The sequence below is a fragment of the Telmatherina bonti genome (assembly GCF_933228915.1).
Source record: "Telmatherina bonti genome assembly, chromosome: 6".
Taxonomy (NCBI): Eukaryota; Metazoa; Chordata; class Actinopteri; order Atheriniformes; family Telmatherinidae; genus Telmatherina; species Telmatherina bonti.
The window spans coordinates 25,712,874-25,739,033 of NC_136624.1; the positions used below are offsets into that span (position 1 = coordinate 25,712,874).

At 37.2% G+C, this 26,160-nt stretch overlaps 1 protein-coding gene across 1 annotated transcript in view; it reads left to right on the plus strand.

Annotated features, from left to right (window-relative positions):
- kif5ab (kinesin family member 5A, b) overlaps positions 1-26,160 on the plus strand; it is a gene marked incomplete at its 5' end in the record, with an annotated part of 65,883 nt that overhangs the window by 31,879 nt on the left and 7,844 nt on the right. Inside the window, 15 exons of the mRNA XM_079241847.1 lie at positions 565-713; positions 1,728-1,876; positions 5,125-5,351; positions 6,702-6,770; positions 9,158-9,364; positions 13,041-13,187; positions 13,624-13,812; positions 14,366-14,483; positions 16,520-16,584; positions 17,605-17,714; positions 21,563-21,664; positions 22,148-22,208; positions 22,331-22,402; positions 22,527-22,631; positions 25,351-25,567. Of these exons, the coding sequence (XP_079097973.1) occupies positions 565-713; positions 1,728-1,876; positions 5,125-5,351; positions 6,702-6,770; positions 9,158-9,364; positions 13,041-13,187; positions 13,624-13,812; positions 14,366-14,483; positions 16,520-16,584; positions 17,605-17,714; positions 21,563-21,664; positions 22,148-22,208; positions 22,331-22,402; positions 22,527-22,631; positions 25,351-25,567 (1,987 nt within the window). The remainder of the gene's footprint in view (positions 1-564; positions 714-1,727; positions 1,877-5,124; positions 5,352-6,701; positions 6,771-9,157; positions 9,365-13,040; positions 13,188-13,623; positions 13,813-14,365; positions 14,484-16,519; positions 16,585-17,604; positions 17,715-21,562; positions 21,665-22,147; positions 22,209-22,330; positions 22,403-22,526; positions 22,632-25,350; positions 25,568-26,160) is intronic.

Below are 26,160 nucleotides of genomic sequence, written 5' to 3' on the forward strand. Positions count from 1 at the left end.
AGGGGACTTCTGAATCTTCCCACACTGACCTTCTTTTTGCAACTAGGTTGGATGAAAGCTACTGTAACATATTGGTTGATTTTCGGTCCCACTCATCCATAAGTCCCAATGGTACTACAACTGGTAATGCGATCGATTGGACCCACTCTGTGATCCTTCTGAGCCCCATCTTTGTAATGAGAACAATCACCACCTCTTATTATGTAACTCTGATGGCTCAGGGAACTCCTCATAAACCTAATGGGAAAGCTGACAGACTGTGAATGGCTTACTAGTCTTTAAGAAATACACTAGTATTCATTTGTTATTCACAGAGCAAGGACACAGTCTGAGAATGCATTCCAGAGGTTAAAATGGTAATACTGTGAATGATGCGATAGAAAAAAAAAGGCATCCTTCTTTTCTTTTCTCTCTGCTAATGCTAAATGACACGCATTTCAAAGAAAGGCATAGTGGTGCAGCAATTCAGAAGGTCTTTGAGCTTTTTAGTCCTTGCCTCTGTCTTTTTATGAATTCCTTGCAATCTCAGATTCCCTTTCTCTCTCCTTTTTTATCCCTTTGTAGAAATCCCATGTGCCATATCGTGACAGCAAAATGACTCGCATCCTTCAGGACTCACTGGGTGGGAACTGCCGCACCACCATGTTTATCTGTTGCTCTCCCTCTAGCTACAACGATACAGAGACCAAATCCACCTTGATGTTTGGCCAACGGTAACATACAAGTGCACTGTACAACACAATAACACACATCTCTTTATCTGAGCTACAAATGTAGGCTCACACATTACTCAACTTTGCTATAAAAAAAAAAACCTGAAAAAGGCAGACTTTTGGACTTTTCCAGCTTTTACTTTTTCTTGTTAAAAATATGGAGGATCTGCTTATGCATCTCAACCCTTTCCCATTATTGTTGATTGAATATGACCTGAGAGGTAGATTAAATAAAGAATATATAACAAACTAAAAATTTGATGCTGTTTTTAAATGATCATTACTGGAATTTGTACAGTAATTTCATAGATTAAAGTAATTGGGGGTGGTGGTGGAAGGTAGGTGGGGTGGTGGGGGCGGGTTGGGTTAAAAATATATGTTTTCCACTTGTGTTGTGAATTTAGGTATGCAGATGCTGGACATTAATAAACCATCACCTTTCTGTTCAGCATAAACGTTCTGCCACCTGATGTTTCTCTGCATAAATGATGTTCAGCGCCTGATATGATGAGGCAACTTTAGATAAGGCTGTTTGTCTCACTAATATTGGGAATATTAGTGAGTGTGAATCACTGGAGTGTGAAATTGGGCGATAGCTACTGAGTATTGCAGCTGTTTTGTCTTGAATGTTAAAAACTCAATGATACCACTGCTTTGTCTATTAACAGAAGAATAATCAATATTCTATATCACCATATAATTTTGTATGATAGCTATATTTTATATCAATATGTTGCAAGCAGTCTGATGCAGTTGACTGCAAATCTTTTCCCCTACATGCACCACCAAACACAGTTGGCAGAAACCCAGTCTGCATATGAATTAATGAGATGCAAGCCCATTTTCATTGAGCAACCAGGACTGAAATGCCCCTGTGAGAGATTTTCTGTTTCCTCACACTTTCTCTTCCCTCTCTTTGTTTCTGTCTTGCCGTCACCCTCCTAACTTCATTCCTATTCCTGCCATTTCTGTCCTCCTTACTCTTTCTGTTCTTTGCCATAACCCTCCATTTAGAGCCAAGACCATTAGAAATACTGTGTCAGTGAATCTGGAGCTCACAGCAGAGCAGTGGAAGAAGAAATATGAAAAGGAAAAGGAGAAGAACAAGGCAATGAAGGAGACTATTCAAAGGCTTGAAGCTGAGCTGAACCACTGGAGGGATGGTAATATTTGCTCTGCTATTAAACAGATTTACAAATACTCTGAATACAATTTTCTCTCAGTAAACTGTTAAAATGGCTTCTCAGGAACCTGTGTTTAACATGAGAATTTAAAAAAGTAAAGATTTTAGGCCAAACTATTCGAATGTGTCTTCCTGTTGATTAGATGGACTGTAGTTAAACTGAGTACAGGAGAAGACAAATAAAAATCCCTTTTCTGATTCATATACATTAGCTATATTAAGTTTTTTTTCCCACTTATCACAGCTTGTTGGAAAGCTAGGGTCAGATTGCACAGTCAGCTGTAGTGTAAAGCACACTGAAGCAGACACAGTATGTCCAAGAGCATTAAGTCCTACATAGTAGAAGCAGCCTTTTACTGAGGCTTGATTTTGGAGACTTAAATGGTGATATTGGAGAATTTTACAATGTACTATCACTAATGGCAGATTCTGGGTTTGTGTTTGAGTAAAATTTAAGAACAATGCTGATAATAAAATGATGGACAGCATGTGGAGAAGAAAAGTTTGTGCTATAAACAGATGACAGGCAACAAACTATTGTATGTAGAGAGAAATAATAAATCTTACTTCTCTCCCATTTTAATCCCTTTTCATGGACGCAAGAGTATTTGCAAACAGCAAGGAAAATTTACCCAGTCCATAGACACAGATTCCCATTCCAAGTCAGTGCAGATTTAACCTCATTTGATCTAATTTAGATACATGTCAGTGGTGATATAGGAAAAGGGCAGCCAAACAGGCTTGTTGGGCGTGTGCCCAAAACACGTAGTTTGTGTCAAGGCTGCTTCTGTTCTGTTTTTTCTGACTTTTGCACTTTGTATAATTGGATTCCCATCACATCATACAAAAAGCAGTCAGTGTGGTTAGACTTTATGTTTTATGAATTCTTATGTTTTAATAATCCTCACAGCAACAAGGGTTCACACTATATCCACAGAGACATCACGACTTACAGTAATGTTCTCATGACAGCTCACACACACATGCACACACATTTCCAGTAGCGTTTTCTTACTTCTAACCAAATGCACTCACAATTGTCCTCTTCTGTTGGACTTTTTAAATGTCAGTGCTCTCTATGGTACTGATGATTTTAATATTCAAGTCATGTATTAAATCTTGTATGATGCTGAAGACAACTCCCTCAGTGGTTGGCCTGAATTGAAAACACATTGAAACACATCTTTATTGAGCATCTATCATCTATCAGTGGAAATAATTTCTTATAGTGCTCAATCCCATTCACTTCTGTGCACACACAATCTTTTCTTGGATTTTTTTTCTCCTCTTTATCACGCTCACAACTGAGTGATTTTAATTTGCTAATAGATCATTTTGACAATATCGCAGCCTGTGTTTCCTTTACAGTGGCCTCATTGCTGCTGCTTACTTGAGACCAGGAAGTCCCAGAGGTGGATGCTGTTGACCTTTATCTTCCACCACATTACTAAACTCTTTAGGCAGAACCAGCGATACATTAGATACGATAGGAAACAGTTTTACTTTTGTAAATTTCACTGAATTTGCACGTCTTTACAGTCTGTGTTTGGGATCCTCTGTAGGTAGTAGTGATATTTGTAGTTACATTTGTTAATGACATCACTTTTAATGTGAGAAGCAGACCTGTCTGGTTTGAGTATAAGCGGTGTGTAACATTCAGAGTGACCCAGGTTTTCCATTACTGCATTACAGTGTCATAATGTTATTCATTTCAGCCATCAGTGATTTAAAATTTGCGATTAATCTGAACTGACAGAAATCTTCCTTAAAGGGTTCACTATGACAAAGAAAAAACAGTTGCTGAACTATGAGCTAAGCAATGTGACAACATGAAACTGTATATAAATAGCAAGTCATTTCAAGTGTGCTGAATGCTCAAAGAGACACGAACAACCAGACAGAGAATCAAATGAGGGGCTGCATAAAGGGTCAGTTTGTAAACCGTAAAGCACATAAGGGAACTCTGGAGTCGCTTAATAGGACTATGAAGCTTGAAATTAACAGAAGAGATTCCCTTAAATATAAATAATACAAAACCTTATACTGTTAGTTACTTTGAAGTGTAGTTTTATGCTTATATGCCAGAGAAAGAAGATCTAAAAAAGATATATATTATATATGATTATATATGTGAATGTATATAATATATATATGTATATATATATATATATATATATATATATATATATATATATATATATATATATATATATATATATATATATATATATATATATATATAGAGAGAGAGAGAGAGAGAGAGAGAGAGAGAGAGAGAGAGAGAAAGAGAGAGAAATATATATATATATATATATATATATATATATATATATATATATATATATATATATATATATATATATATATATATATATATATATATCATATCATATAAATCACAAATCACAAATCATATATAATGTGATTTGTGATTTGTGATTAAAAGTAGAATTCACATGAATTTTGTTCACATACACCACCATCAAAACGTTTGGACACGCTTTCCTGATGGATTTAATAGAAAAGTGTGTCCAAACTTTTAACTGGTACGGTTTCTATGGCTAGAGAACCTCTAAGTTTTTGTTAAGTTATTATGTTTGAATTATGTTATTTTGTTATGTTATTATGTTATAATTGAATTTCCTTTTGGGGATTAATAAAGTATTTTTCATTTCATTCATTTTCATGTGAGGCAGGTTTATACACTCTCTATCCACAGAAATGATCCCAAAAAACAATAATTTTGTATGATCATATCCTTTTAGCAACATGTTTTTTAGTTAATTAAATTCTTTATTATGTAGAGAACAATTATACACCTTTAATGCTGGAGAAGAGCATCATTCTTTAAAAATGGTGTAATTACTATCAAAATCAATATCGATTCAACCTTTTTCGACTTGCTTCATTCCTTATTCATTTTGCTTCCATTAGATTTATATACCAGCTTCTCAACAAGTCATATCGAGAGCTTTTATTTTGAGAGAAAGCAAATGATTATTCAGTGTGCAGTGTTCATGGTGACTCGATTCAGTGGGGTGCAAAAAGAGCATTTATGGCACTGAGAGTTCCTGACTGAATATCTAAATGCATTCAGGAGTAAGGAAAGGACATGCTGAAGATTAACCTTATAATCCCTTATTCATGCATTAATCCTTTAGGTTTGGCTTCACTGGCGATAAGGGCAAGTCATTAACAAGAGAAATATATATGTTTCTCCTTTTCTAGATGAGAATACTTTTGTGCTGGGGCAGCTGACTGAAGAATCAGAGGATACATTTTTGGTGCCTCCAGAATCGGAGGAGCCGGCTCTTGACTTATGCAGCCCCTGTACCCCATGCTCTCCATGCACTCCATGCTCCATAGCTTCCTCCATTGTTGTTCACATCTCTGAGGAGGAACGGCAGAAGTATGAAGAAGAAATCCGCAAACTTTACAAGCAGCTGGATGATAAGGTGATGAATGAATGAAGGATGAGGACCATTTTAGATATAAATATAGAGCTGATTAGACGCCATATCTAAGATTTGGCTGGCAGTATGCACACATGACTGCTAATTCTACAATACTGTGCATGTATTATCCATAAGGTTAAAGAAGCAAATGAAGCAACTGTCTGGGAAAAAAAATGCATTTTAACACATTATCCTTGGCTACATTTATTGGGCTCTTCCGCAGGGATGTTCCTTTAAGGGCCTTAATCTTGCAGGTTTTTAATGTATCCTTGTACCAACACACCTGACTCAAACTAATCAGTCATTGTGTAGAACCTCATTGGCTGTTGGATCTATTTTATGGAAGCCAGGTGTGTTGGAGCAGGAATACATTGAAAATCTACAGGACAGTGGCCCTCGAGGACCGACTTTTGGCACCCCTGCTCTACTGTTCTAAGTTTCACAATAGTGCTTTCAACAGTTTTAAATATACAGAAATAGTAGCTTTGAAAGAATAATTTGTGTGTGTATGGAGACACAGAGCAATCCATCTTGATGCATATAACGCACATGAAATGATATTTGTAGGTAAATGTGGTCAAGTTCAGCTTAAAGCAGATCTTGCTCTGTCTGGTTGGTCTAAGCATGATAAACAAACATGTTGATTACTGGCTGTAGGAGCCATATTATGAGTCATAAATGTCTGCGAATATGCTGATGTGTGCATGCTTGATTGGCGCTTGGGTGGAGGGTGTGTCACTTTGGGTGTGAATGCACACGTTAGAAATAGTTGCACTCACCTGAGCGCATCGTTTGGCTGTAAGGATGCAGAAGTGGGGTGAGCTCGGGAGTAAACTTTTTGTTGACTAATTGTTGCGGCTAACTGTCCAACGCCATTATCTACTTAAACACGGCTAAACACGGGAGATATTGATGACGCGGACAATTAGATGCTTTTGCTCTGCATATTGTTTGTTCATTGTAATTTATTAAAAGTAACGATGAAAATAAACAAACGCAATAAGGAGAACATACATCTTAGTGCGCGTCATCAATATCTCCCGCGTTTAGCCTGCAGCGGCTGAAGTAGATAATGGCGTTGGACAGTTAGCCGCAACACTGGCCACCATTAAATGCATTTTGATATACTCTGATCAATAACCTGAACTTCTACCTCAGGATATACAGTATACTAGTTTACCAGTACTCGTACCTTTTCAAATTGTGTATTTTTTTAAAATATAAAAGTGAAAATGCTCGGCTGTGATCAAAAACTGAACCCAGGGGATGTTGCTATACCAGCATTTATGCAGTAATACATGTCACTGCAAGCTGACTGAATCTATTCCATGTGCTTCTATCCTGCCAAAGGACGATGAGATCAACCATCAGAGCCAGATAGTGGAGAAACTGAAGGAGCAGATGCTCGACCAGGAGGAGGTAGAATATATTGGTTTTACTTCTTTTTATCAGTTTGGTTAAATGGCTCACAGTGGGCTGCCATTCCTGTAAATGAGCCACAGTAGTTCACAGTTTAAAGACAAGTAAGCAGAAAAGGTTTTTTTTCCCCTGCCCTTGAGATGAATGACATGGAAAAACAATTCTTTTCAGATGCCAGAAAGCACTTGAGGAAATTAAACTGTCCTTGCTTAATAGGAGGTGTATTTATGTTAACAGCAATGTAAAATAGAGTATATTTTAGTGACTGCTCAGGTACAAGTTATTAGGAGAAGAATCAATAACTAGGAAAAGAATTAAGGTTTTTTTTTCAGAAACTGCATTTATTATTAATTTTACTGCATAATGCTTCTCAGTTTGTTGCCTTTTTCGTGAAATGGCTTTTTGCTGCTTTAAAAAAGCAGCAAAAAGCTCTTTAGTGATATATTGTTATATATTTTTTGGGGGGATGAGCTGGATAAAAATACTAACTGACAGCAGTATAAATAGTATATAACATATGAAACATTCAGCCTTGTTCCAGCAATAACCCTAACTGTCTGAACCAAAAGATTACAGGCACATTATAACATTTCACATGATGAAAGTCTATGACAGACTTTTATTGGCTTACCTAAATAAGCAAGTGAACAGCTTTCAGAACCCATTACAGATTGCTTCTCGTAATGGGCTTGGGCTTGAAGACGCTGTCATCTACTTGCTTCAGAGGGCCCACTCTCATCTGGATTAGTCAGGCAGCATTTTAGGATCAGTTTTATATATATATATATATATATATATATATATATATATATATATATATATATATATATATATATATATATATATATATATATATATATATATATATATATATATATATATATATATGTGACAGGCTCGAATACCTCCACAACCACCTGGATTTATGACCCAACAAACAGACCACAGTTTGTTAAACTGAAAGTATGTGTGCCTGCAGTGGTGGTCAGCTACACAGGAGCACCACAAGGGACTATACTCCCACCATTTTTGTTCACATAGTACACTTGTCATCTGCAGAAATGCTCTGATGACTCTGAAGGTATGTGAAGTATGGGTGATTGACAAGAAGCAATACAGAGAACTGGTCAATCAATTTGTGAGCTGGTGTGGAAACAATCACCTCATTTTGAATACCATCAAAACCAAGAGATGATTGTTGAATATCGGAGAAACAAGAGTAAACAAAACACTGTGTACATCCTGGGAGAAGAGGTTGTGGTGGTGGATGAATCCAAGTACCACATAGTTCAGCAAGACAACAGACTAGACTGGAAGAGCAACACAGAGGCATCCACAACTAAGAGCAACAGAGCAAACTCTACTTCTTAAGCCTAGAACACTATTGTCAGGTCATTTTCACCCAAGCTGCATTGATGTTCACTCGCAACTCACTCTATGATAGTGTTCTAGGGTTAAGGGCGGTTTAATGTCTGGACCAAAAAGTTGCATATCTTCTACAAGTCTTTTGTGGAAGGTACACCCAGCTTTCCAGCCATCTGTTGGAACAGCGAATCAAAGTCAGAGACTGCAACGGGCTGGACACACTAGTCAAAGAAGCAGATTCTGTACTGAGGATAACTCTGAAGCTCCTGAAGCTGATTGATGTCCAGGAAAGTTTGCTGTACAAGCTGCTGAAGATGATGAAGATTACTCACATCTTCTACACAGTACATTGAAGAAACAATTTTTTTAATGTGAGGCTTTGTCAAGTTTAATGCAAGAAAAAGCCGTCACCCCCCAGAACAAGGCAATGTAGAACATCTTGTGATTAATTATTATTGTTTTTCATTAAAAAAAAAAGAAAAAGAAGCCCACAGCTACATTAATATCCCTCTGGGATTAAGAAACTATTTTTCATCTCATAATAAATGCTAATTAATAGAAATGTTGAACATATGCATTGATAACTGGGAGAAAATGACCTAAAATTGGCTCGTGCTTATGGTATTTTGCTAAGAAAAGATGTTCACATTTGCTAAATTTGTTCATTCATACTGTATCCCCAAATAATCCTGCTGTGGGCTGAGCAGGCAATCATAATTACTGAAGCACAGAGTGTGTAGAGTAACATCCATTTGTTCAAGCAGAAGCTGTGTGCTAGAGTAAATATTAAGGAACCCCAGAAGGAAACTATCAGGAATATGACCCGCAGCATGCCATAGCAGAGCACAAGACATCCTGGTGGCAAAATAAAACCGTCTCTTGCAATATGTATTGATTGATGAATGTTTGAAATTAGTTCACTCTGTTCAATTATGCCTAAGAGCATCTGCAACAGTTGTTATGTTCCCACTAACCAAATAATTTGCATTTTAAGGCTCATGTTTAGCTATATGTCCCTTCAGCTACTGGCATCATCCAAGGGTGACAGTGAGAAGGTGCAATCGGAGCTCGGCAGGCTGCAAACAGAAAATGAATCCGCTAAGGCAGAGGTGAAAGAGGTTCTTCAGGCTCTGGAGGAACTGGCTGTGAACTACGACCAGAAAAGCCTGGAGGTGGAAGAGAAGAACATACAGAACAAGCTCCTTGCTGAAGAACTTGCAAAAAAGATGGTGAGTCTCACGTTCAAGACTGTCATTATTACAGAGAGGTGAACATGTGCTGTCTGACATGTAGGAAGGAGGAGTGAAGAGAAAACAAGCGATAATGAGGCGACCACGACATTTTGAGATCTATCTATCAATCTATAAAAGGCCCTATTTAAGATGTATTTGTCAAATCACTTGCTTAAGGTACAGTTAGAGTAATATTATGAAAATTATGCATAAAAGGAGAGATAAGGGACACATTTGACAAATTGCATCTGATATCTGTGAAATGTTTCTTGTAGGAAAAGAAAGAAAAATCTTTAAAAATTGGGTACCACTGTCAAATATTGAGAGATCCTGTTAGCATCAGTCACAAAGGCACACCGTTGACTCTTCCTGATAAATATAAAAATCACAATGTGATTGCTCTCAAAGATTGGTTTAGTAAATAAAACCTGTTGTAAATAATGTTCTGATCTATAAAGCATAACCTTTCAGTGACTGTTTACCATGGAGATGTAACTATATCTTACAGCATTTCATAATAATTGCAAATCACGGTTATATATTTATCCTTCTACTATAAATGAACCGTTGCTGCAATTGGTTAACCACCAGCAGTAGATTACTGTTATTTGTCAGCATAAAATAGCACTTTCTGTCAAGTGGTTCCCCACACTCACTAATTTATGAGTGCAGTGGGTTGCATGATTGAAGACAAGCTCCTTTTTAATACAGGTAAAAGTAAAGTGCTGCTCTGTTCTTGAGGAAATTTTGTTCTCCTGTGGTTGGTCTTGGTTTTTAATCTCTTGATTTATGGGTAATCAAACTCTCAAATTCAAAATGAGCAGATCCAAATACCCTTTATCATGCTGGTAAGTACTGTTATGTTACATTCAACTTTTTCAACTGTTTTTTTTTTTTTTTTTTTTTTGTCGGTTACTTTTATTTAATGATCCCTTGAGGCCATCATATTTCTGGGTCATAAAATAAATAACCCAATAGATGTTTTCCTTGGCATCTCCTTGAAGTGTGACTTGTAAGTTTAATTTGTCTGCATATGCATGAAGAACTATATATTTGAAGATATTTGGCTTATACAGTATATATGCAATGCAACAATATTCAGAACACTTTTATTTATTTATTAATTTTTTATTTACATCTATTAACATTTAGAATACCAGGTACAAGGCCTGGTACATGCCTAAAAAAGACACGTCTGTAGCTGTGTACAGTAGTTGTCAGTGAAGGGCAACACCAGGATCCAAGTGTTTACACACAGCTGAGCACAACTGGACAGATTTATTTGAGAACAGACTTGAGTGGATCAGAGAAATGGAGGGGTGTGACGGGTGGGCAGTAAGCGACTCGTCGATCTTGGTTCCTGAAAGAGCAGAGAGACAAGGATTAATATAAACTCAGGGAAAGATGGGACTTTCTGAAATTGTTTTGATACACTGGAATGGTCACGTGTTTTTTACCACAGGGCAAATCAACAATCTGGAGCCTGGAGGGCCAAGCAGGAAAAATACTGCCACCAATTAGCAGATGAAGTGCAGATATAACTCTTGGTCCCCAGGGATATGAAGCTGTACGCCCAGCCACTGCAGCCACTACAGAAAGTCACTGGATTACTATAAAACTATAAACATAAAATTAACAAATAGCTTCTCAATATAGTCATTGAATTAAATTAGCAATGAACATTATTAAACGATACATTTTAGGAAAGGGTAAGTCGCTTTGAACTGCAAAGTTATGTGTTACAGACAGGCATTCCTCACATATCTAAGGCCGCTGTTGAACGCAGGAGGTTGATTGGAGACCACTGGCAGAACCAGTCAAAGCTCAGTACAGTTGTTATGAGTTACCCAGTGAACCAAGTGAGCTGTTATTCACCCTTTTATAATCTTTTCACTATTTCATGCACTCTTCTACATTCTGCCAGAACGCCATCTCTCCATCTCCTTCTCAGAAGCTCGTCCAAACAATGATGAAAGAATGACAATTTAACGATTCGCCTCACAATTTAGTCTAAACCCAGCTGACACTGCTGTTTCCTCCCTATTATTGCACTTAACACTACTGCTCCTTAGTCCATTCTGTCCACACCTCTCACCCAACAGGACTCCTTCTCACAGACATGAACTGGCAGACTGACAATATGCGAGACCAAATATCAGCAAGAATATAATAATATAGAGACCACACAAAGTAAAGGAACAAAAATCACATTACCCCAGCATCTTTAGGTTTTCAGCACCTCATTTTGCCTCATTAGGATTTTTTTCTTCACTTTCTCCCTGTTTTAATGAGTGAAATAAAATATATCTTTTATTCCCTGACTGTACATTAGAAACAGGGCACATCGAGTATTCATCATTCGGTTGTCTGCTCAGTTTTCTTCACCTTTGTTTTCAACAGAAACTCCTCTTTTCTTTTGTAGGAGGAAATATCATCCGTCACTGTCACTGCCATTCATCTGTTCTGTTTTTGTCCTTTCTTTAATCCATCTGGCCGCTTAAATTCTTTTTTTGTCATTTTGATTAAGTCCATTCATCACTTTGATTTCTTTTTATTGGTGTCTTTTCTCAAATCTTAATTCAGCTAAAGTGAAAATTTTCATTGACCTTTCATGTCCCCTCTTTTTACTTATTCACAAAGGAATTCATGTTTCCAGTTACTTATAAGTTAATGCTTTGACTGGAGGGATAAACTAGAAATGATGACAGAGTTGGAATTTAACTGTATAATGCATGAAGTTTGGAAAAAAAATATGCCAATATAAAACATCTGACTTCTAGAGAAATGTACATTAATGCTTTCCTGTATTTTTGATCGATTTTGGGTCAAGAAAACAGCTTTTCAATAGGTATCAACTGTAATGGAGACGATGCATGCAAAGGATGAAGACAGATGAAAATGGAAAGACTGATGAATGCTACAGTGTTTAAGGTGGTTTATAAGGCCGAAAGTTTTGGCTAAATGAAAAGTACTTTTATATCTCATGGGTTTATGGCAGACAGTTTTAGATGGGGGCTGAAATTGATGTAGTTCTAATCCTGCTGATGTCATTAGACAAAAGTTTTCTTGGTCTCACTCACTTCTTGCCCTTGCTAATTATTATGAATATCACATCTTAAGAAAAAGTACAGAAAATGCGGCATTTTTTTTATTTTCCCTTTATTGATCAAATCAGTGCTGAAGTAAGATGCATCATTTGCTTTTCATGATTATGATCCTTTCATCACCAACTTCCATATAATAGTGGATAAATGGATAAGCTGGTAGAACACAACAAATTGTCAAAACTTAAATGAATAAATTTCTGCCTTCTTGATTTCTGACATGTCATAAAAAAGCTTGGATAGTTTATGCCAAACTTGTACTTTAATATACTTTTTATATCCTTTTTTATTTCCTGTTCTTGCTATATTTATGTCTTTCCAGTATTTTTACTTGGAAGTAAATATTCCTACCAGTAGTACTGGTGTGATCAGGTTAAAAGAATATTGAACCTCATCTCTCTTTCAGTCCTTTGCGACACAGTTTTGTTTACCTATCTATTTTTTTTTCTTTTACTCATTACTGCCTGCTCTGGATTTTCTCTTTTGCTCATCAGTTTTCTTTCACATGGGCTTTTTCTCCCCTAACACTTCTCCTTTTTCTCATTCTCCTTGTTTCCCTCATTCTGCAGGCTCACCTCAGGGCTTTAGAAATGGAGCTGTCCCATATCCAGGAAGTGAGCAGCCACCAAAGAAAACGCATCGCTGAGATTCTCAATGGGCTCATGAGGGACCTGCACGAGTTCAGCACCATTGTTGGAAACAGAGAAATCAAGCTGGTAAATATACAGAATCTACAGGTTTATGGACACTATATTCACTTGAAGATGTGGTCGAGTAACATGAAGTGGACGAACTGACAAAAACATAAGATGTTAATTTTCAGAAGAGTGAAATTTTCCTCATCATTTTCTAAAACATAACTTCTTCAGTAGCTTCCAAGGATAGTTTACAAACATTTCCATCCTTCTATGTGATATTTAGATTAATATGTATAATTTCATCCTTCACAGCCCATAGAGCAGCCGAGTTACAATATCTGCTAAATGATGCTGCTAACCTAATGACTATAAGCACAAGATGGCAGAAACTCCTCCTTTCTCAGTCTCTCTCTCTTTAATTTCCTTGCTGTCATCCCCACTCAATTTTAATCAAACATTTACTTTACTACTTTTTAAATTCTCTCACCTCCTGTGTGCTTCATCTCATCCCCAGCCCATGGAGATTACTGGTGCAATCGAGGAAGAGTTCACAGTAGCTCGACTCTACATCAGTAAGATAAAGTCAGAGGTGAAGTCCATGGTGAAGCGTTGCCGGCACCTAGAGAACCTCCAAATGGAGTGTCACTGCAAGATGGAAGAGACGAGCAGAGAGCTGTCATCATGTCATCTCCTCATCTCACAGGTGACGATTAAGACTGGTTGTTAAATGTGATATTTGATCAAAAAGAACTGCAGAAATAAAAACAGCTAATGTATGAAAATGTTTGTTAATCTGTAAGTCCAGAGGGAAATATTGGTGTTGTTGTAGCTAAATTAACATATATTTCCCAATGCATAATTATCATCACAAATAACTCCTTTTTATGACTATTGCACATAGCTGGGATGAATATTACTCTGACAAAAGTCCTGTGTGATTCAAAACATTATTTAAACTTTGGAGATTTAAGAGTTTTACATGGGAAACTTTCTTTTTGCAAACTATTCTGATCCTTAAAGTATAGTCTGTCGAATATTTTATCTGTAGATTAGATTGCCTTAAGCCATCAAAATGTAAATTTTTCTGTCTTTGGTGTTTAAACTAAGTTCCTCCTAATAAGGACTGCTCATAAATATTCAGTGCAAAACTGTTTTCCTTAAGCTAAGAGGTAAAGTACATATCCTTAGTGTAGTGTCCTCCTGGGTAGCAGTCTACTCATCATTAAAATGACTGTTCCTGTGATCCATATTTTCAGCATGAAGCAAAGCTTCGCTCTCTTACGGAGTACATGCAGAACGTGGAGCTGAAGAAGAGACAGCTGGAGGACAGCTATGACTCTCTGACCGAGGAGCTGGCCAAACTCCAGGCTCAAGGTATAACTGAGAAAAATCCAAGGCCCAGCAGTATTTCCATAAATGTAATAGGTCAATGACAAAACATGTAATAACAATAACCATTACAAGCCGTTTTAAAAAGTAAAAGAATACACAGCCAAGCCAATGGCCTGTGCTCAAGCAAGTGAACAAGAGGAGTTTGAGGAAAATGCTAAGATTAACATAAGTTATGCATATTAGCATGCATTTTCATAACATTAGCATAGAGAATTACTGTCATCATCTGAGATTCCCAAGTATTACATTTTTTTTAACTGAATTCTGTCGTCTTTTTTTTTTTCTAATTTTCTTCTGAACATACTTAGTGTGATCAAGTGATGAAAACCACCATTCACAAAGCTGTGCTTTTAAAGATACAGAAAAACAAAACAACAACACCTGTTGTTCATTTTGTTCTTTTAGATGGTCTCCAGATATCATTTTGTGCTACTTCACAGCAGCATATGAATTTCCTCCGACCCATGAAAAAAGACATGACCATCTGCAGGTTGTTGACTCCAACACGGACCAGTGAACTCTCAGCTGAAGCTGCCCAGACACAATAAGCAAAACTGCATTTAGAATGAAAATTACTGAAGCTGGTTAACGCTCTCTTTCATTGCCTGCAGCTGAGGCAGACTGTAGCTATGATTAGGACTGCAGATGTGGAGTGACACAGCTGTCACTGTTTCCATTTTCAGAGCTTGTTTGTTGGGATGTTGACTTCATGGTTGTGACACATTTGCTGTAAGATTTCCAACTTATGAGATTTCCCAATGGAGAATGTGCAGAGAACGTGGGATCTCTCTTAAAACTGAACAATGAGCACCAAATGCATCATGTAGTTTTACTTTATTTATATTTTGCAGTTTACTTGCAAATAGTTTGCTTTAACTGCAATAACACAATAACTGGATTGGATCAACATTGTATGTGGCCTGTCAAAGAAAGAAAGTATAAAAACAGTAAATTAAAAAGCAATAAATCACAGAGCAAAAGTAGTTCATTTCATTGAACAAGATTACTGGTAGTTTCTTTTTTCTCAATTAAAATCCAAATTGAGGAAATAAATACTTGCAATAGGCACATTTCTTTCCAGAATTTAGATTAATTAAATTATAGATGATAATATGAGATGCTATTTGACATTCAGTGTCTCACAACTGAGTGAAGGACTATATTTAGATTCTTCTGAGGTGCTAATCATGATAAATTACAGACTTGAAATGCCAAAGTCAAATGTAAGGTCAATGTACTGGCACAGATAAACATTATGCCTTCATGAATAAATAAAAAAAAATAAATAAAAAAAAAACTTCCCTATGTTTTATTGCCACCAACTTTAAATGGGCATGATGTCACTGTCTTTTCCAGATCATTTAATTTTCTTCAGTAAGGGGTTTAGATCGTCGAAAGTTCTCCCAAGAAAAAGGAAAACAGGGTAAATAAATATTTCACAAGATCAGCAGCAGAAGATTAATGGTACATTTGAGCAAGGTCCAGCTAACTGCAGATATCTCCAGAGCACTGACACAATTCACAAACCTGGCTAGAGGCAATGTAAGTCGTTTCTCCTTTGGAGATTCGGTAAAGTGCATTAAATAAACTGTGGATTTGAGAATTTGTAAATTAATTTTGAGCCTTTTCAACACACATGTCTGATGGTCCTTACAGAAATAATATAAAATTCCACAAGTCGTATTGAGCTCACACAGACTGGTGCAAAGTACAGAGTTGGTGATTTCATCATCCAGCCCTTTAGAACAGCATTGAGTCGATAAGGAGTTGGCGTAACAGAACAGATGCAATTTACAAACAGATATTATCCCACCCAGGGAGGGACCAATATCACTCTGACCTCCGTCAACATGAAGAGCTGTTAATTCAGAGCCATCAAAGTCAGGTCACTGTCACCTCTTTCTTCAGTAGCAGTGTGGAACTGCAAACAGTAACACACTGTCAGCCTCCTTTCACTCTTCATGTTTGTTTCTCTCACACCTATCTTTTCTGTTTCTTGTTGAAAAAATGTGTTTCAGAAAACATGTCACAGGTTACCAGGGGAGAAAATCACATGTCTATCCACAATTCTGGTGATATAAAGGTAACTATGACAACAGTGGGAGCAATTTAGGGTGTTTACCTTCTTATTATACTGCCTCTACACTCTGCTATGCTAAAAGTGTGCATACTGCCTCTACACTCTGCTATGCTAAAAGTGTGCATAAATATGTTTGTCATTCCCAGTTGTCCATTAGCGTCTTAGCTTGCTGTGTAGGGTTCTGCTGCAGAAGTGTTTCCAGGACAGCACCTGACAAAAGATTTCACAAACTTGAAAAATTGTCTGCAGAAATATTTGGTCTTGGCTTTTGAAGGGTAAATTTGAAACAAATATAGCACTTGAACATGAAGCTACAACCAGCAGCTGCTTCCTCATAAAGCCTGAAAGTATCTTCAGATTTTCCAAAATTAAAGGGTAGATATTACACTTTATTGTCTTTAGCAACAGTGCTGAATATGACTGGAATATCTGTGATTCAGAAAGCATTTTTTGTAAAGCATTTTTCTGCAAATAGGGCTGTGGATTTTCTGTTATCATTTATTTGGTAGAAATTTGATCAAAGAAAATGCATCGTAGAAAAAGCACACTATGGTAATCAGAATCAATGCGCAAATATTAAAGGTGTTAGATTTAACAATAAGGTTATAAGATTTGGGGAAAAAATAGGACTAACTTTGCAAACAAAGTAAACAGATGCTGTTTCTGCTGTTAAATCCTCCTCTACAGCTGGCAATATTTGTTTGTTTTTTTCATTATGTCCTCGTATTTGCATTTATGTGATTAGTTTTGCACGTCAGTGTTTGTGTTTCCAGGCAACATGCTCCAGTTTCATTAGCTGAGCCTCACATTATTTTCAGTGGCAGTGTATTGACAAAATTTGGTGTGTGTTCAGCGCTCTTGTGGCCATTTGTGTCCACATGTGTACTGGTGCATGTAATGTTTTACCCTTGTATTTAGTCATTTGGTTCTCCTTTGTTCCCACCTCATGCCCCTCTCTCTCTTCTGTGTTAGTCTATACTTTATCTGTCTCTCCTCTTTTCTTCCTTGTTGGTGATACCTCAGAGGGCTCTAGAGCAGCAGATGGAGACACACCGTGAGGCGCACACCAAGCAGCTTGGCCGCCTTCGTGATGAAATCAATGAGAAGCAGAAGATCATCGAGGACTTAACTGAGTCAGTGTTTCACTGTAATTCTTCACTTTGTATTAAATCGATATTCTATTATATATTTGCAAACTGTACAACAATATTAAAAGAGGTGAGGTGTATAGAGATATCAGTTCACAAAGTCTCAAGCTCTGAATATGATACTGAAGGAATATTGACCCATTATTTTTAGCATGGACTTGTCTTTACTGCACTAGTGCAGTAAAGACCAACATGTTTCAACAAAATTTTATATCAATATTGTTATAAATAGGAACAGAAAAAAACCTTTTTTTTTTTTTTAGTATTACACATCTCAGGTGTTATACACATGGAATGTGCTTGAATATTGCCTTGATGGCATAAGCATGACCATTCCTGAAAAAGGTATTCTAGATGGGAGCATTAATAGCTTCAAAACCAGTTACAAGCTTTCAGCATCGCAGATGCTCACCAATGTGCATGGGCCATGTGCCCTAATGAATCCCCAAAGCTATAATCACAAAATGCTGTATCTGAAGTCTTTAAAAACATCTAAATCACGAAGCAATGTCAGCTTTAATGTTTGATACGTTGAGAAATTAGACATATATAAGTGGGACAAATGAATACAAGGGTATTTTTTTAAGAGGGTGTGATCAGATGTTTGTAGTTATTTTTTTTAAAAAAGTGGGATTTTTGTGCTTGTGTTGTTCACACTCTCATATGTAGGTCGCATTACCTGCTTAGTGTTGAAATATCCAGCCACTTCATTTTTATGCTCACTCAAGTTCAAACCAAACTGCTTTGGCTGTTCTTAAGCGGAAAAATCTAACTCCACACTTTTTCTTTACCGCACTAGTCATGACAAATGTCACCAATATGTTTTTAATTCACTGAAAATGGAGAAAAAAGGAGCTTATATTACTCTTTTAAGTGGGGTGTATGAAATACTTATGAGCAGTCAGTATCTTGTGTGCAGACAGTGATCAGTGCTCCCTTTATGGAGAAACACAAGCCTTCCCAATGTGTGAAATGAAGTAATCTACTCTGAACAGTGCTATCTAGGATGACTAATGACTAACCCTAATTTGGAAAAAAAAAACTAACTTCATAGCAAAATTATATGAGAACTGTAAATATGTAAGTCAATATGTGAATACTCTATCCCACTACTGTGTCAGACAGTCATTTACATTTGCTCTACTGTGCTGTGTCATGTAGCAACATGGTCAGCAGTGCATTCAAAAACTGTCTAGTTTGCAAAACTTAGCAATATGGGCTGTGATTCACAATTACAGCTTGTGTAATTGTCTGAGCCTGGGGTCTCATTTAGATTAGCTTTTAGCTTTGGCTCCCCTGTGGATGAACCATCTGATTCTCAACACAGATAGTGCTGTGACTGCTGTCTACTTTAGGTAAAATACTAACAACTCATAAATACTACACATTACCCACCCTACTTAACAAGAGAAATAAAGACACATCCCTTTCACTACTTTATTGATTGATAAGATAGTAGGACTTTGAATTCCCTATTTTTCAAGATGAAAAATTACATTGTAATTAACAGAAATTTTGTGTTAACTAATTTGAGTAAACATTTTTTTAATTAAAACTTGGTTTTAAATTTCTATTCACACTTTATTCAGCATCTGAAATTTTTAAATTAAGGCTGCAAGAAGCGGTAAGGAAATGCTGAAATTGGATAAATGCTGCATAAAATTGCCTCTGAATTCTCAGAACATCTAATCCATCACTGCAGCTGCAAGAGTGTCTAAGATGAATATGTGTGGGAGGATTACATGGTGAGGAAACAGTGTTGTAGGAGGACTTTAGAGTCGAGCTGCTGCTCAACCTCAGCATAAGGAGCCTCTGGCCTGGCTTGGCCAAGCAGCACCCTGCAGGTGCCTGGATTTGACCATGTAATCCAGCAAGCATGACTGTCTGGGAGGAGACCACTGGGTACACCACCTCAAGGCATTGAAGGACTTTCCCCAGCTGGCCTAGGAGTGTTTGTTAACACCAAAAGACCAGCTGCAGAGAATTTTTGCGTGAATATACATTTGGGGTTACTTTGCTTATCCAGCTTGTACAGCCTGATTTGGATAAGCGGCTTGAAAATGGTTGGATGGATGGATGTCAGTGAGGTGGAATACATGCAAAAAAAGCAGCAGAAATCCCTGTCCTTCAAATCCTTTAAACAGTATGATGGAAGTGTGTATACATTTGTTGTTAATTCAACATGCAAAAGATCAGCAAGTGAAAGGAAAAACTGTGAAACTGTTACCATAAATGTGAGGTGCATTCATGGATGTGAACAAATGCCCCACATCTTTATTTATTTATTTTAAGATATGGTGTAGTGAATGTCCAAGGGAACTTTTTCAGTCCTATAGTTGTGACCTAATTACACACTTTGGGCCATGATGTACGCCAGTGCTCTGCTAAAATGGTTATGGTGCTGCTGTGATGTGAATTTAGGGCAAAAATAAATCCTGACCCTGCACATAGAGGTGGTGCTTTTTCATCATTTTTGTTGCACGTGACTGAGCTAGAGGCACAGACCCAGGATAGATCATTCATTTTTTATCATGTGATGCAAAGAAGGTATATTTATATATATATATATATATATATATATATATATATATATATATATATATATATATATATATATATATATATATATTTTTTTTTTTTTTTTTTTTTTTATATAAAAAATATATATATATATTTTTTATATAAATGTCTTAATGGTCTTGGGCCTTCTTATTTATCTGATCTGTTTTTAAGGTATGAACCCTCGCGGACCCTGAGGTCCTCAGGTACCGGCCTTTTAGTTCTTCCTAAAGTTCGTACCAAAACATACGGCGAGGCCACATTTCAGTATTACGGGCCTCGCCTATGGAACAGCCTGCCTGAGGGCCTCAGGGCTGCAGAGACTGTTGATGTTTTTAAAAAAAAGCTCAAGACCTACCTTTTTAGTTTAGCTTATAACTAAGTTTTAACATTCTTATATTAACCCATATTTATCTTTCTTTTTAGTTCATTTTATTTATTTATTTATATATTTTATATATTGATTTACATAGTATAGATTTTATTATTTTATTTTAATGGATTTTATTTTTGTTTAGTTATCACTCCAGCTCTCTCCTCATCGGGGTCCTCTTCGCCGAGGGCTGCCCCTGCTCTGACTGCATGGGTGTTGCTGTGGGGGCTGTCCCTGTCTGGTGGGTCGGGATCCAGCGCTGCAGCTTTACGGTTGTGGCGTGGGTCCTGTCTGCCCGGACCCGGGTGGCCCCCATGGTGATGGCCTGGGTGGTCTTGGTTGGGGGTAGCCCTTTGTGTAGAGGCTCCCTGAGAATACCGTTTCCTTATCTGGTGCACATCTGGTGCAAATGCACCTGGCCATTCATTCATCTTCTTTTAACTGTTACAGGGCAAATAGGGCATGGGTGAAGGTGGTTGTGGGTGGGTGAAAGGGGATGTGTATGTGTGTTAGTGTTTTATCTATTTTGATGTAAATTGTTTTATAATGTAAAGCACTTTGTATTGTTTTTAAGCACGAAAAGTGCTATACAAATAAAGTTTGATTTGATTTGATTTGATATATATATATATATATATATATATATATATATATATATATATATATATATATATATATATATATATATATATATATATAAACATTGAAATATGAATATTACTTAAATCTGTACTGGAAAGTGGGTCTACATTTTCAGATTGTTTTTGCAGATTTCTTATTTAAGTTTCTCCAAAATTCTTATAAAACTTTGATCAGGATTTATTGGATTAGTTATAAGCTACATTTCAATATTTTCCAAATATTACTGAGTCTCTGAATACATCTATTTTTACCCTTTCAGCGGCAATCAGAATAAGCAGCTGGAGTTGGAGCAACTGCGTACTGACTTTGAACGTCTCAGAAGTGAAGAGCATCACAAGAGCCGGCAGCTGGAGGAACTGACGTGAGTCTCTGCTTTACTGTTCTGGCTAGCTCTCAAACACCTCACCATATGGAGTCCAGGAGGCAAGCTGCCTCTTTAGATTCATGTCGTCCATCGCTCCATTTTTCTAAACTTTTCTCCCCCTCTTTTTGGTAGCTACTCGCTCTGGAAATATAACAGCTTATTCACAATGTGTGATTCTTGTGCTTTTTTAACCCATTTCTCACCGGTTTCACTTATGGTGTGTTTCTTTATGTCCATGTCATTAGAGTTGATTGAATAAGGTAGCAGCTGGTTGCTACTAGGTCTTTTTCCTCACTGACCTTTGCAGCATATTGCGTCAGATGGCAGATGGGTAACAGCCCCACGAGTGGGACAGCCGGTCTATGCTGCCTTTGTTCTCCAGTCATGAATTATTCTGTCATAAATGAGATAATCATTTGGATAAAGAGAAGTTCAGTTTGACTTTTCAATTTTTCTGTCTGGCTATCTGTTTATCCATAGATTTCTCCATGAGCGTCATGAGCAGTCAAAACAAGATCTCAAAGGGCTGGAGGAAACTGTTGTAAGTTATTATTTGCTGTCATGATTAATTCAGCTTCTGCAGGAGCTACTGTTCCACTAAATACTGTTTAACTAATTTAACTGAGCTATTTCCTCCCTGTAATTTTTCTCCTCATGCTGTAGGCACGTGAGCTCCATACCTTGCACAACCTCCGCAAGCTTTTTGTTCAAGACCTCACGACTCGAGTTAGAAAAGTAAGATAAACATAACAGAACTGCTGTTATAAATATGCCTCTGTCCTCTGCATATTGTGCCTTCTATACAGTAGAGCTTTATTTTTCTTACACTATTCTACAAGATCTTTGTTTCTCCTTACAGAGCGTGGAGATGGAGCCCGATGATACAGGGAGATTTATCACTCAGAAACAAAAGATTTCCTTTCTTGAAAACAACCTGGAGCAGCTTACAAAAGTTCACAAACAGGTAACCAAGTAGCAGCAACATAAGGAGTGTAGATGACAGTAATTCAGAGCGTTATGTTTTACCTGCCCATCTCCTTTTAATTCAGAAACATGATTGTTAATTTACTGTGGGTGACTTTAGCCTCAGAAGGGAAACAAGCAGGGTCAAATTAAAAAACAGTGCAGTTTCCACTGCTTGTTTTTATTGTCTTATGGGCAAAGGCAATGATAGCACTATCAATCATCTTACTACTGCAACTTGAAACAAATGTCTCCTTGAAAACAAAGCAGCAGGAGAAATTAAGCCATGCTGCCTTCAGGGAAGTGAAGCTGTGCAGCATGATATCAGATTTTATAAACACAAATGAATTCATCCTCACACAGGTGCAAACACTTTCAGTCTAACACCTCTCTTTGGCCACAGATCCCTGAAAAGATCGGACTCAAGCACTCACACGCCTCATGTTTTCATTTGATATTCCTAAATGGACCGTTGCAGTGGTGTATGTCTTGATGTGCTGAATGTTCTCCACACTGAGGCATAAATCAGAGACAGGCATATTGGTGAGATCTGCACTGCAGTAGTTTGTCAGGAAAAAAACAATCCCAAAGCAACTGCTGGACATCTCCATCCCATTCACCACCTGCTGATGTTGTAGGAATGGAGGAAAGTCATGGTTGTAAATCAGAATACTCCCCATGCTACGTGATAAGGCTCTCAAAGACAGAGACTGGGGACAGTGCACAAGGATTACGTGGTGAACAGATTTAATCATCCTTCTGTCAAGATAGCTCTGCACACGCAACAGCCGTGATTTTTCTTTTGAAATCATTTATATCCTGCGGGAATCTTACTGCAGTCCTTTTTTTTTTTTTCTTTTTATTGGAAAATAGTTCGGCAACAAACAAAAAATCATGTCTGGCTTCAAATGAAAAGGGATTTCATGAATATTTTGTCTGTTCGTTAAATTCATCTAGATGTGAAACCCTTAGGTTGTCAAGGTACGGTTCTCTAGGGTCACAATCCTGCAGGTTTTTTTATGTATCCCTGCTCAAACACTCCTGACACAAATTACGGAGTCATTGTACTGAAGTTCATGGGCTGTTAGATCCATTTAATTTAAGTCAGATGTGTTGAAGCAGGAACACACTGAAAACCTGCAAGACAGCAGCCCACAGTATTTTTCAGGAAGCAGCTTCCTCACAATTTTGAATGAATGTATATATGTATATGTCTACGTCTCAAAATGTGGTTAAATACTCATTTATATACAATTAATGAAGTTGGGACATTGTGTAAAACATGAATAAAAACAGAATACAAAGATTTGCTAATCTTTAATTTTTAATTTGGTGCCAAGTTTCAACACATTCCAAAAATGTTGGACAAAGGCAACAAAAGACTAGAAAAGTTGATAAATGCTCAAAACACACCTGTCTGGAAAATTTCACATGCAAACGGGTTAATTGGAAACAGGTGAGTTTCATTGGTTATGAATGAAGTATACCTAAAAGGCTCAGCTGTCCACAGGCAAGGATGGGGTGAGATTTACACTTTGTGAATAACTGCATTATGTAAACATAAGGAGAATTCCACCATCTACAGTCCATAATATCATCAAAAGATTCAGAGAATCTGGAGAAATCTCTGCACATAAGCATGCGTCCTTTGGTCTGTCAAGTCCACATTTGAAATTGTTTTTGGAAATCATGGACATCATGTTCTCCATATCAAAGAGGAAAAGAACTATCTGGATTGTTATCAGGTACATACATGCTGCCGTCCGAGCAATATTTTTGTCAGGGACATCCTTGCTTATTTTAACCAGACAATGCCAAGCCGCATTCTGCACGTTATAACAGCAATACTTCGTAGTAAAAAGTGCGGGTACCTGACTGACATGTCTGCTGTATAGACTATTGAAAATGTGTTGCACATTATGAAGCACAAAATATGACAACTGAGACCCCAAACTGTTAAGTACCAAAGTTGTATATCAAGCAAGAGTGGGAAACAATTCCACCTACACAGCCTCAACAATTAGTGTCCTCAGTTCACGAATGCTTATTGAGTGTTGTTAAAAGAAAGACTGTGTAACACAGTGGTAAATACCTTGTCTTTGTAGTCTTTTAAATTAAATAGAGGATAAAAGGAGTTAGTAAATCCTTGTATTCTATTATTATTTACATTTTACTCCATTCCAAATGTTTTTAAATTGGGACATATTTAGATCTGTAACAGACTTCATTCATTCATTCATTCATTCATTCATTCATTTGTATATTCTTATTGAAGCAAGTTGAATAATGCTAATTTAACTACACAAGTCATGTTGGAAACCTGTTCAAAGGGAGTGGGAGAAGCTCAGGCTTGTTTAGTCCCACCACTTCTCCACAGGCAGTTAATCAGTCATCAAGCTCCTATTTACATATATGCAATCACATTATTTACTTACGCTCATACTTACAAATAGATATTTACATATATATCCACTTAGACATTGAGTTATTTATTTATATGCAAACAAGAAACAAACTATATAAGATTAAAAGAAGAAAGAACAATGGTTAGTTAATGTGGTCACTGATTAAAAAGATCTTATTCTCTAATGTAATTTATGAAAATTGATTTCTTGTACAATGCTTGGACATTTCTTCAGTTCAGCACTCACAGATCACTCATCAACATCTTTCTCCCAGAAGTTGGGTGTATTGCACACATGTTCCTGTGTGTGTTTCAGCTGGTACGTGACAACGCAGATCTTCGCTGCGAGCTTCCAAAACTGGAGAAACGCCTTCGCTCTACAGCTGAGCGAGTTAAGGCACTGGAGGGTGCGCTGAAAGAGGCAAAGGAGGGGGCCATGAAGGACCGTCATCGCTACCAGCAGGAGGTGGAACGAATCAAAGACGTGATGAGGGCTCGAAATCCCTTTCGTCGGCCGCATGCTGCACAGATAGGTAGCACACACACCTCACTCACACACTCAGCGATTTTTTTAAGTAACAGGCACAGTATTATTGCATCACACTGCTGCATGATATGTTTCTTTAAAAGCTATGCACAGTACTTGGACTACATGACAGTATTAGATACCCAGGTTGTGACAAGTTGCAACCATCATACTTGGCTTGTGAGAAATGTTCTTGTGTTTGTATAATGGTAAATGGTGCCTTTTAACCTTCACCCATTTTCTACAAAGCATTGTACATGTGCCTTACATTCAGCCATTAAAACAAACATTCTTACGACATCTCTTGCTTCATATCTGCATTTCATTTTATTCTGTCACAAAACAAACGGTTTACTGGGGAAAACATGGGGTCAGTGTCTTGCTTAAGCACAGGCTGAGATGTAGAGGGGCCTGGGCATCAAACCAAAGATGGGGATTTCAGCTTTTCCTGGATTCATTCTTTCTTTCTTTGAAAGAAGTAATATTTAAGTAAGTGATATAAATAGGTGAAGCTACCACTTCTCTAGTCTGAAAAGGATTTTTACAAGGAGATGATTAGTTGAAAAATTACATTTTTGCTTAAAAGACTTAAAAATTAAT